We start from the raw sequence: 10,721 nt of genomic DNA on the forward strand, positions 1-10,721 counted from the left end.
GCCACATAACACAAGCACTCAGGTCACTCCAAGGCAAGTACAAATATGACTCAGTCATTGTCCATGCTGGTGTGAATGTCCTGAGACGTACCTCCCTGGACTACATGAAAAGAGACATGTAGCCCAGGCCGGTATGACCCTGACCTTGAGTAGCATCTTACCCTCACCAAGAATGATGCTCCAATATGAAGACAAGATGATCAATTTCAACAATTGGCTTAAGTACTGGTGTCATTCAATGGGGATCCAATGCCTGTCAGCTTGGGATGATATGCTCGACAAGCCACGCTGCTTCGCTAGGGAAGGCTTGCACCTGTCACCCCTGGGCTTTCGGATATTGGCAAAGGCTCTTGCTACCCCCATAGTGCCTTTCTTAGGCAAGGCTCAAAAGACAAACCCACCTCCATAGGTATCACAAGGGTAAGAAACTAAGAGTAATGCTACTCAACGCCAGAAGTCTAAACCTCAAGATGCACGCACTCGAAGCTCTCCTTAGCATGGAGAACATCGATATCTGTGCAGTAACAGAAACCTTGTTCAGGGCTCCCGAGAGCACCCCAGCACTACCAGGTTATACCTCATACCATGCTTTTCGGCACCAAAACTTGGACCGAACCACAAAAGGAGGGGGAGTATCGATATTCATCAAAGATACCCACACCTTCAGGTTGGTGGCAAAGCACGAAGCATCAGAGACTATCCATGTGCAACTAACAGTGGGTAAAACTGCCTTCCAGTTTATAGCCTGCTACAGACCACCCTCCCAAACCCAGGAACCCCACTCGGCCTTCCTGAGAACACTGGAAAATATGAAGGTCTCTCCAAACACCATTATATTGGGCGACTTCAACTACCCAAACATAGACTGGGAGCATTACTCTAGCTCCAACACCCTAGCCCAAAGGTTCCTAGAATTTATAAACTCAAATGCTATGGAACAACTTGTTACCACTCCCACAAGAGGGGAAAACATACTGGACCTGATCATCACCAACATGGGGACTCTATGCTCCAGACCAGAAGTGTATCCCTCACTGGTAAGATCAGACCATAAACTAATCTCACTGGATATTCACATCCCGACCCTACCCCCTGCCCAGAAAACCACAGTGAAAAACTTCTCTAAAGCAAATTTCACACTCCTCAAAACTGAGGTGGAATCCTTCAAAGCCCCCGGGCCTGTGGAAAAAAAGGCCCAGACCGCAGAATCCTTTATAAACGCATTCTATGAACACCTTCAGGAATGCATGGATCATGCGATCCCAAATAAAACCAAGACCCAATCCTCCAAAGGCAGACATCCTGTCTGGTGGACCCCAGCCATAAACAAACTATACAATAGAAGGAGGAAGCTACTAAATGATAGAGCAAAATCCCAAAAAGGGAAGGCATCACTGATCAGTATTAGCAAAAAACTACAGGCACACATAAAATTGTCTAAGGCCAGCTTCGAGAGAAAAATTGCACAGGACACTAAGGATAATCACAAGGCTTTCTTTAGTTATGTTAGGAACCTGGGTGGTAATTCCCAGATATGCTCAGAATTAGTCCAAAATGACGAAAAATACACCGAACCCACAGACATTGCCAACATCCTAGCTGACAGGTTCAGCGCAAACCCCCCCTCCCCACCAAAAGGGCAAATATCTATCCCAGCAGAGTGCTGCCCCCCTGACATCTCAGATGCTCAGGTAAGAGCCGCCCTCTCCAAAGCAAAAAACACAGCATCAATGGGACCAGATGGTGTCCCGAGCTGTGTCCTACATGAACTCCAAGAAGAGCTAAACCCAAACATAAAACTACTGTTCAATCTCAGCCTTACTACAGGATATGTGCCCAAAGAGTGGTGTACAGCAACAGTGGTCCCTCTCCATAAAGGTGGTGCCTCAACGGATCCTGGAAACTATCGCCCCATAAGCCTGACTAGCTTGGTCTGCAAAGCTATGGAAAGGATCATCATAGACCTCATAAATAAAGATATTGGGGACCTACAAACACTACATCCTACCCTGTTCGGCTTTGTTAAGGGCAGATCCTGCCTCTTAAACCTGGTTGATTTCTTTGAAACAGTCACCAAGGCCATTGACGAGGGGAAGGTGGTCCACACAGCCTACCTGGACCTCGCAAAAGCCTTCGATACAATATCCCACTCGGGCATTATAGATAAGCTCACCAGCTTAAATATAAACCCCTATGTCACTAGATGGATTGCAAACTGGCTCAAGGACAGAACCCACATGGTTAGAATTGCTGGAGCCATGTCAGACTCCAAACCAGTTACAAGTGGTGTCCCACAAGGCTCAGTCCTGGGACCTCTCTTGTTCGGTATATATTTCTCGGAGGTACAGGCCAACACGGAAGGACTGTGGCTGACCAAGTTCGCAGATGACTGCAAACTGGGCGCCATAATCGACTCTCCAGCTGACACAAGCATCCTCCAAAAGGGCCTCATAGAAACAGACAACTGGTGCCAGAGCCATGGCCTCAAGCTAAATGCCAAAATGTGTATAGTCATCCCCTTTGGCAAAAACAAAGTGCCCACAAATTACCACATAGGTGGTAATCCATTAAGTACAGAAGAAGTAATTAGGGACCCAAGTTGATAGCAATCTCTCATTTGACAACCACGTGGCCAAAGTGGTTAGAAAAACATTTTATATAGCCCACCTAATCATGAACGGATTCACATCTAGATCAGGGGAGGTCATCATGCCTCTTTACTCATCCCTCATCAGGCCCATAATTGAGTGCAATGCCCCTTTTGGGATGTACCTTACCAGACACCTGCAGCAACTGGAAAGACCCCAAAAGTACCTCACCAAGAGGATCAAAGGGCTCAAACAGATGCCATATGCTGCCCGGTTAAAGAAACTCCAGCTCTACTCAGTGGCATACCGCCTGTTCAAAGGCGATCTGTGCCTGACGTATAAAGTCATGTCCAACCCGGAATTAATAGACATGCTGCACCTCAGAAAATCCAAATCCCATCGAGCTATGAGCTCGAGAGACTTGAACCTCAGCACTGAAATAAATAGGACATGCTGGAGGGACAGGTTCATAACCCAGAGGCTCCCTTCACTCTGGAATAAAATCCCAGTCCAGGTTAGGCAGAGTCCCTCATTGACTCTCTTCAAGAGGAATCTTGATGAGTGGATGGGAGATCGTAGGTTTACCCCGGGTATCACTTCTGTGTCACTGTTAGACAGAGGCACAGTATACTAACCTCGAAAAAGGGCATAGCAAAATAAATTTAAAATGGGTGGCGAAAGCCAAACACATTCTGGCTAGGCTTATAAATGCCCTAGGGCAGATAGCCTAGTATGAACCTATGAACCTATAACATACCACCCCCCCACAACCTCTAAAAACTTCCTAATATACCGACTCTTCATAAATGCCCATGATACATAGAGACACAATTGGGGTTAGGCTTATAGAGGTCCTGGTGGTTGTTAGCCTAGTGTATAAATATGAACCTATGAACCTTTTATGTGCCATGGATAATTTATGGTCTTGGCATGTTCCGGTGACGTGGTATCTACACACTAGTGTAACCATGCTTTATTTGTAACATCTGAGCAGACTCTTCAAGTCTACACACATTAACTGACAGAATATCAGTTTATTGAGTTGTAACAGGATTTATTTCTTGTAATTTGCAGAAGATGGTCCCAATATGCTGTTGATTACACAACTTAAACCAAATTAACAGGGGTACCTTTAAAATTTGCATTTTGTTTATACTGTTAGAATGCTGCCATGCAAATATACCTGTTTGTGTTATTGATTTCAGAGTTTTATATTGGCTATCATTTTATCATACTAGTTATAAGGGTTCAGAAATTAATTAATTAAACTGTGTTTATAAAAATATGGTTTTAAATACATAAATAAAGTAGTTCAGTGCTTTTGAGACCTCCTCAGTGGACAATAAAAAGTAATGCATGAAAAAGGCACAAAAGTAGCCTTGAGGAGAAAGGCTACACAATAAAAGGAAAACAACAACAACACTTAAATGAAGATCACAAAACAAAAATGTGGACGGGACAAAACTTTAAATATGGTTTTTAAATACAGACTAAAAAAATGTAAAAGTGTAGTGCCCAGATTAGGCTTCTGCAAAAAACTGCATCTCAAGCTTCATATGAGTCTGAAATATTTTCTTGGCTTGTCGCTCGCTGATCTTGAGGCGGTGTCTCTCTAGCAGACTTTCGTAGTTGTTCTTGGAACCATCATGTTCATTTTCACTTTTGAAATGATAGTAAGGACTGCTGGTGTCAATTGTCAGCTTGTTAGCAATATAAGGCCAAAGTTTTGAACACGGCAACATCCCAACTGCAAAGTAGAGTGGGTTTCTCTTCAGTAGCTTTTCATAACTTCTGACGTAGTTATCGATGACTGGCCAGGGACGAAGCTCATGGATGTTCTAAAAGTAAGAAAGGCAGCAGTGAATAAATTAACAATAGCACACTAAAAGTGACAAATCAATGCATAACTGCTTTTAAAAAATACATCTAATCTGAAAAAAAGAGCTTCCTCTGTTACAGAGGAACATACAGTTCCTTTCTTAAATTTCTATTCCATCAGTCTTACTGTTTAGCCTCAGTTTATCCATTGCAAGGCCTTTCAAGAGTGGAATAAAGGTTTTGTTTGCTAGCACAGATGTTTAGGTACTGCAGGCAGTTATTTTAAGCTGCAGAAATGACTTTCTTACATTGAAGGAACTGCAAATGATATGGCGTCAAATGTGTTTTAGAGGTATACATAATTTTTAACAAACTAAGTTAGTTAAGAAGCATACAATCAAAACAACACTATTTTGGTATTGAATAGCTGTACACATAAAGACAGTCCTGTATACAATCTCTTAGGAACCTATCTAGTCTACTAACGAAGATTTTAACAGAGTCATTATTTTTCACTTTCTCAGGCAGTCTAGTCCATTTTCCCAACTTTCCACTCCATGGTGTGAAGAACATCTTTACTTTTGTGAGATCCATCAAGCCTCAGTTGACCTCCCATCAGTAGACATCTTTTTTGTAACCCATTCAGACCAAACATTAAAAAAAAATCACTAACAACCTTAAAACATTTTGGCACTGAGAACTGGCCCGCTTTATTCAACCTGCCTTGTCATTTTAACCCATTCATGCCTTCTTCACTTCATATTTTTCAGAAATGCTTGTATTTTCTCTAGTGTTACAGTACCTCAGAGAAGGTGTTTTCAGATAGTTATAAACTTATAAATTATTACCACAAATCTTAATTAAAATGCAGTAGCATTTCTCCCATTTCTTTACTTATGATAGAACAAGGTCCTTCAAATTCAGGCTAATGTTTAACTAGTGTCTATGTAGAGCCCAAGGCCATATATGGGTTTACTGTATAAAACATGCAATCATTTCAAGATATAGTAGGTGTTTGGGATATGAACAAGTCTGAGGGGTAGCTGTATTGTTTGTCTGGAGATGTGTAGTGGTCTCAAGAGATATTTATATTAGGTGTTTGGGGTCATACATTTCTCTGGCAGACAGTTTGTATAGGTGTCTGGGAGTGTGCAGTTGTCTCTGAGATAGCTATGTCATGTGTTTGGGGAAATGCTGTAATCTTCATGACACCTGTACTATGTGTTGTGGGACATGCAATGCTTTCAAAAAAGACATTTTAGGTGTTTCAGGACATGCTGCAGTTTCATGGATAGTTATATTAGATGTTTCAGGACAGGCTGCAGTCTCATGGATAGTTATGTTATGTGTTTCAGGACAGGCTACAGTCTCATGGATAGTTATATTACGTGTTTCAGGACAGGTTCTAGTCTCATGGATAGTTATGTTATGTGTTTCAGGACAGGCTGCAGTCTCATGGATAGTTATATTAAGTGTTTCAGGACAGGCTGCAGTCTCATGGATAGTTATATTAAGTGTTTCAATACAGGCTGCAGTCTCATGGATAGTTATATTAATGTCAGGACAGGCTACAGTCTCATGGATAGTTATATTAGGTGTTTCAGGACAGGTTCTAGTCTCATGGATAGTTATGTTATGTGTTTTAGGACAGGCTACAGTCTCATGGATAGTTATATTAAGTGTTTCAGGACAGGCTACAGTCTCATGGATAGTTATATTAGTGCCAGGACAGGCTGCAGTCTCATGGATAGTTATATTAAGTGTTTCAGGACAGGTTCTAGTCTCATGGATAGTTATATTAGATGTTTCAGGACAGGTTCTAGTCTCATGCATAGTTATATTAGGTGTTTTAGGACAGGCTACAGTCTCATGGATAGTTATATTAAGTGTTTTAGGACAGGCTGCAGTTTCATGGATAGTTATATTAAGTGTTTCAATACAGGCTGCAGTCTCATGGATAGTTATATTAGTGTCAGGCAGGCTGCAGTCTCATGGATAGTTATATTAGGTGTTTCAGGACAGGCTGCAGTCTTATGGATAGTTATGTTATGTGTTTCAGGACAGGCTAGTCTCATGGATAGTTATATTAAGTGTTTCAATACAGGCTGCAGTCTCATGGATAGTTATGTTATGTGTTTCAGGACAGGCTGCAGTCTCATGGATAGTTATATTAAGTGTTTCAGGACAGGCTGCAGTCTCATGGATAGTTATATTAAGTGTTTCAGGACAGGCTGCAGTCTCATGGATAGTTATATTAAGTGTTTCAGGACAGGCTGCAGTCTCATGGATAGTTATATTAGTGTCAGGCAGGCTGCAGTCTCATGGATAGTTATATTAAGTGTTTCAATACAGGCTGCAGTCTCATGGATAGTTATATTAGTGTCAGGCAGGCTGCAGTCTCATGGATAGTTATATTAAATGTTTCAGGACAGGCTGCAGTCTCATGGATAGTTATATTAAATGTTTCAGGACAGGCTGCATTCTCATAAATAGTTATATTAGGTGTTTGGGGGTGTGCAGTGGTCTTGGAGCTAGAAATTGTAGGTATTTAGGCTATACCTCTCAAGTGTTCTGATTTAGCAGGGCATCTCTGATATTTTCTCATTTTTTAAAACATTTGATTTTCTGTTGTTCTGGATTATAGCCAGTTAGTATTGCTAGGCATTTTTGTTTCATATTTCTTACTGTTCAGAAAATGCATACTGATACAACACTTGGCCTTGCATTAACTTTTTAAGTGAATTAGAGTAATATTTAAAAACCTCTCCCTAGTTTTGTATATCTGTTCCCCTATTTGTCCAGGATGCTTGAGAATTTCCGGATTGGTATACATTTCATACCTTACACCTCCTTACTTCTATCAATTTCTCTTCCCCTTCTTACTTCCTACAATACCATAAGCCTGCTTTTCCTTTCACTTCATATTACTATTCCTGTTTACTTACCTTTAATTTCTCTATAAACTGGCTAAACTTCCTCAAAATACTAAATCACTGCCATTTAAAGATAAAAAAGCACCAAAACGAAGAAACAGAGACAATAAATCCAACCACAGGACTGCCAACGTAACTTTGTAAAGTCCTGTGGTGGGATTTGTCTCAATTTCTTCGTTTTTGTGCTTTTTTATCTTGTTTTGGTCGAGTATACGTGAGTTCACTGCCATTTAACTTGTATCTGTTCCTAACCAATGCTTTCATATTATGTCGAATTTGGTATAATTATTCAAACAGTACATGTTGTTTGTATTATTTTTGAAGACTGTAAAATTATTGTTCTTAAAACGTTTTGTAATACTTTAGAGCTTTTCTCTCCAGGCCTAAATTGAAAATGGGCTCCTACCCAGTCAGAACTTCTTGGTAATCAAATGTCAATAAATAAATTGAGTGATATGGTTTGATGACATGCAGAGGTCTCAGAGACAGTTATGTTAGCTGTACGGGGGTATACAATGGTCTCAGAGATTTATTTATTCTTTATTTATTTCACATTTCTTAACCGGGTTAGTCCAAATGAGTTTGAAAACAAACCCATTTTCAGTGGAGACCCGAGGGGAAAAGCCCCAGTAAACGTACGTAAAGATAAAGTGAATATATACCAATATTAAATAACAATCGCAATACCAAATAATTGTAGAAAGAAAAGGGTGTTAGCTATTTGCACTGCATTGATAGTAAGCAACCCATTTTCAGTGGAGACCCAAGGGGAAAGAGCCCCAGCAAACATAAGCAAAGATAAACAAACAGGACTAAAACTATTAAAGAACAACACTGCAAATACGAAATTAATTATAAAGAGAAAAACAAAAAAAAAATGATGAACATTAAGGGATGCACTGATAGCAGGGGTCTAAATTTACTACGTAGAGTAAAAACAAAAAGATAATCATTGTTCAAAGGAAGGATAATGTACAGACATTGATAGGAAGTGGAGGGAAAAGATAAATAGTGTGGAGAATGGGAGGGGGGAGAGAAAGGAGGGGGCATTAGTAGGGTGATAGTAGTAGAGCTGAGGGTTTACGAGGTTAGTTTAAGCAGAAGTTACTAACAGAAAAAGAAAGGGGATGCAACAGGTTATAAAGTAGGACAGACTGACTACATGTGGTCAAGGCAACAGCATAATTTCAAGTTTAGTAGATGGCATTTAAGCTCCTTTTAAAACAGGGAAAGGAAATGTTGGATCTAATATGGAGAGGGAGTTTGTTCCAATTTAGTGAGAGAGAGTGTTTGTAAAGTAGCTTGTCAGTATTCCTTTTGGGTTTATAAACTGAGAGAAGGTGCTGATCAGCCCTCCGGAGAGGCTGGGGGGAGTAGAGAGTAACATGGGAGGCGAGAGCAGGGCAGGCAGAGGGGTTGTTGAGTATGGAAAAGGTACTATGGCGTTTTGATTGTATGAGAAGGTGCGGAAATTCCAGCCACTTAAGTTTGTTTAGTGAGAGGCAGTGATGTAACAAGAGTGGTTGGTTTAGAATTTCGTTGTATGTTTGTTCCAGTTTCTGCATTGAGGTTGTTTGGATATTGGTAAGGACGGGGGAAGCGTATAGAAGACCAGGTAAGAGAAATGCCTGCACAAGACTGTGTTTTGTGGCAGTAGTGAGGATTTTTTTGTTCCTATAAAGTAGTCCAAGTATTTGGTGTTTTTTTTTTTTTGATGGCCTGTTGTATGTGCAATGCAAATTTTAACTGGTCTTCAATTATTACCCCAAGGAGTTTCGTGTGTGAGGCAGGGGAGATAGTGGTGCCATCTAGGGAGGAAAGAAAAAATTGGATTTAAGGTGAGAGAGTGTCTGAGGTAAGAAGAGAAGGAGTTGAGTTTTCTGAGGGTTAAGGATTAGTTGATTGTTTCTGAGACATTTTTCAACAGAGATAAAGGAATTCTGTGTTAGTGTGTGTAGTTCAGAGATAGTATTGGAGCTAGTTATGTTAACTGTACAGGGGCATACAGAGGTCTTAGCCATAACTATATTAGGTTCTTGCCAACATGTAGGAATCTTGAAGATATCTGTATTAAATGAATGTGGACTGCAGTCATCTTGTAGATAGCTAGGTTTTTGAGACATGCAGGTTCCTAAAATGAGTATTGAACCTGATTGTTACATCAGCCTCAGGGAAGAAAACTCGAGTCCATTTCATTGACTTTTTTGAGCCCCTCCCCCATCTTAAGCATGTGTGTATTTCCTTTTGCACAGCCTGTCTCTGTAACTCTGCTATTCGGTATGGTTAAAGATCACCATTTCTACTGCAGTCGTCTACGCGTGACGTATTCGATTTGTTCTCCAGGCGGTTCAGAAACGTTTCCTTGATTCTTGTCACAAATGTCATTACCTCTTGTTTCTGTGTCTGGTGACACACCTGCACTACAAACACCGAGCTCAGGTTTTTCCCAACTACTGAAACCGGTATCTGCCTTCTGTGCACCCTGTTCTTCAGTGAGTATCTTCCCGTAGACATCTTACTTTCACAATTTCCGAATATTGCTATGACATATCTGTTCTAGCCTTCTGTTAATAGGCAGTTTGCATTATTAAATTATCCCACTATTTGACATTTAGTCAAAAATGGTTTTCTGCAGAGGGGTCCACTGTATGTGCATATGTATGTGTCTGAACTTCGTATTGCTTTTACTGTGCTTGTATTACATTTCCTGGCAATACAGCAATGTTTTAGATAGGTAGATAATATTTTTTATTGTCCATGCAAACCTGTCAGTAATGTGAGCACTCCCCCACCTCTAAAAAGCAACTAAGAAAATAACTTGATTACCTTGAGGCTGTAGCCAATGAGTAAGGTGTCAGCAAAATGGCTGTAACTTTGGTTTGTTTTGCTGAAAAACTGTTGTAGATCAGTTTCATCCTGGCTGAAATTACGCTTTGAAAGGCGGTTCAATATTTTTGTGACTTTCACTGCGTAATAAATGTCTTGTAATGTGAAGTTTATGTAACGCTCAGCTTTCAGAGTTCCAGCCTGCATTTGCTTCAAGAAATCCGTTTGAAGGGTCTGGTCAGCGATATCAAGTCCACTTTCCCAAAGTTTCTCATACAAAGTTTGTTGATCTGTGCAAGGAAGATGCATATAGTTTAACTATAACTGCTTTACACCAGTAAAGATTATGATTATAAAATAGTATGACAAAGGTAACTGTGCATTTAAAAAAATAACAGAAACGTATCTGAAGTTGTTTAGTACTTTCCGAAATCGTGCAAGACTCCATCTAGAACACTATGCTCGGATAATACAAATTTAGAAGACTACAGTTCAGACCACACACCCATTTTCCTGAAATAAGTATAGATTAACTATTCTTTCCTGAAATTACATT

General features: G+C 40.3%; 1 protein-coding gene across 1 annotated transcript in view; it reads right to left on the bottom strand.

Moving 5' to 3' along the window:
- Window positions 1-3,602: 3,602 nt before the first annotated feature.
- The window catches only part of LOC122811025, a 27,533-nt gene continuing 20,414 nt past the window's right edge, over window positions 3,603-10,721 (bottom strand). The window contains exons 3-4 of the mRNA XM_044082543.1: window positions 10,166-10,455; window positions 3,603-4,426 (exon numbers count right to left, since the gene is read on the bottom strand). Of these exons, the coding sequence (XP_043938478.1) occupies window positions 4,109-4,426; window positions 10,166-10,455 (608 nt within the window). The 3' untranslated portion in view covers window positions 3,603-4,108. The remainder of the gene's footprint in view (window positions 4,427-10,165; window positions 10,456-10,721) is intronic.

The sequence above is a fragment of the Protopterus annectens genome, chromosome 9.part0 (genome assembly GCF_019279795.1).
Source record: "Protopterus annectens isolate FY-2018-M chromosome 9.part0, PAN1.0, whole genome shotgun sequence".
Lineage (NCBI taxonomy): Eukaryota > Metazoa > Chordata > Ceratodontiformes > Protopteridae > Protopterus > Protopterus annectens.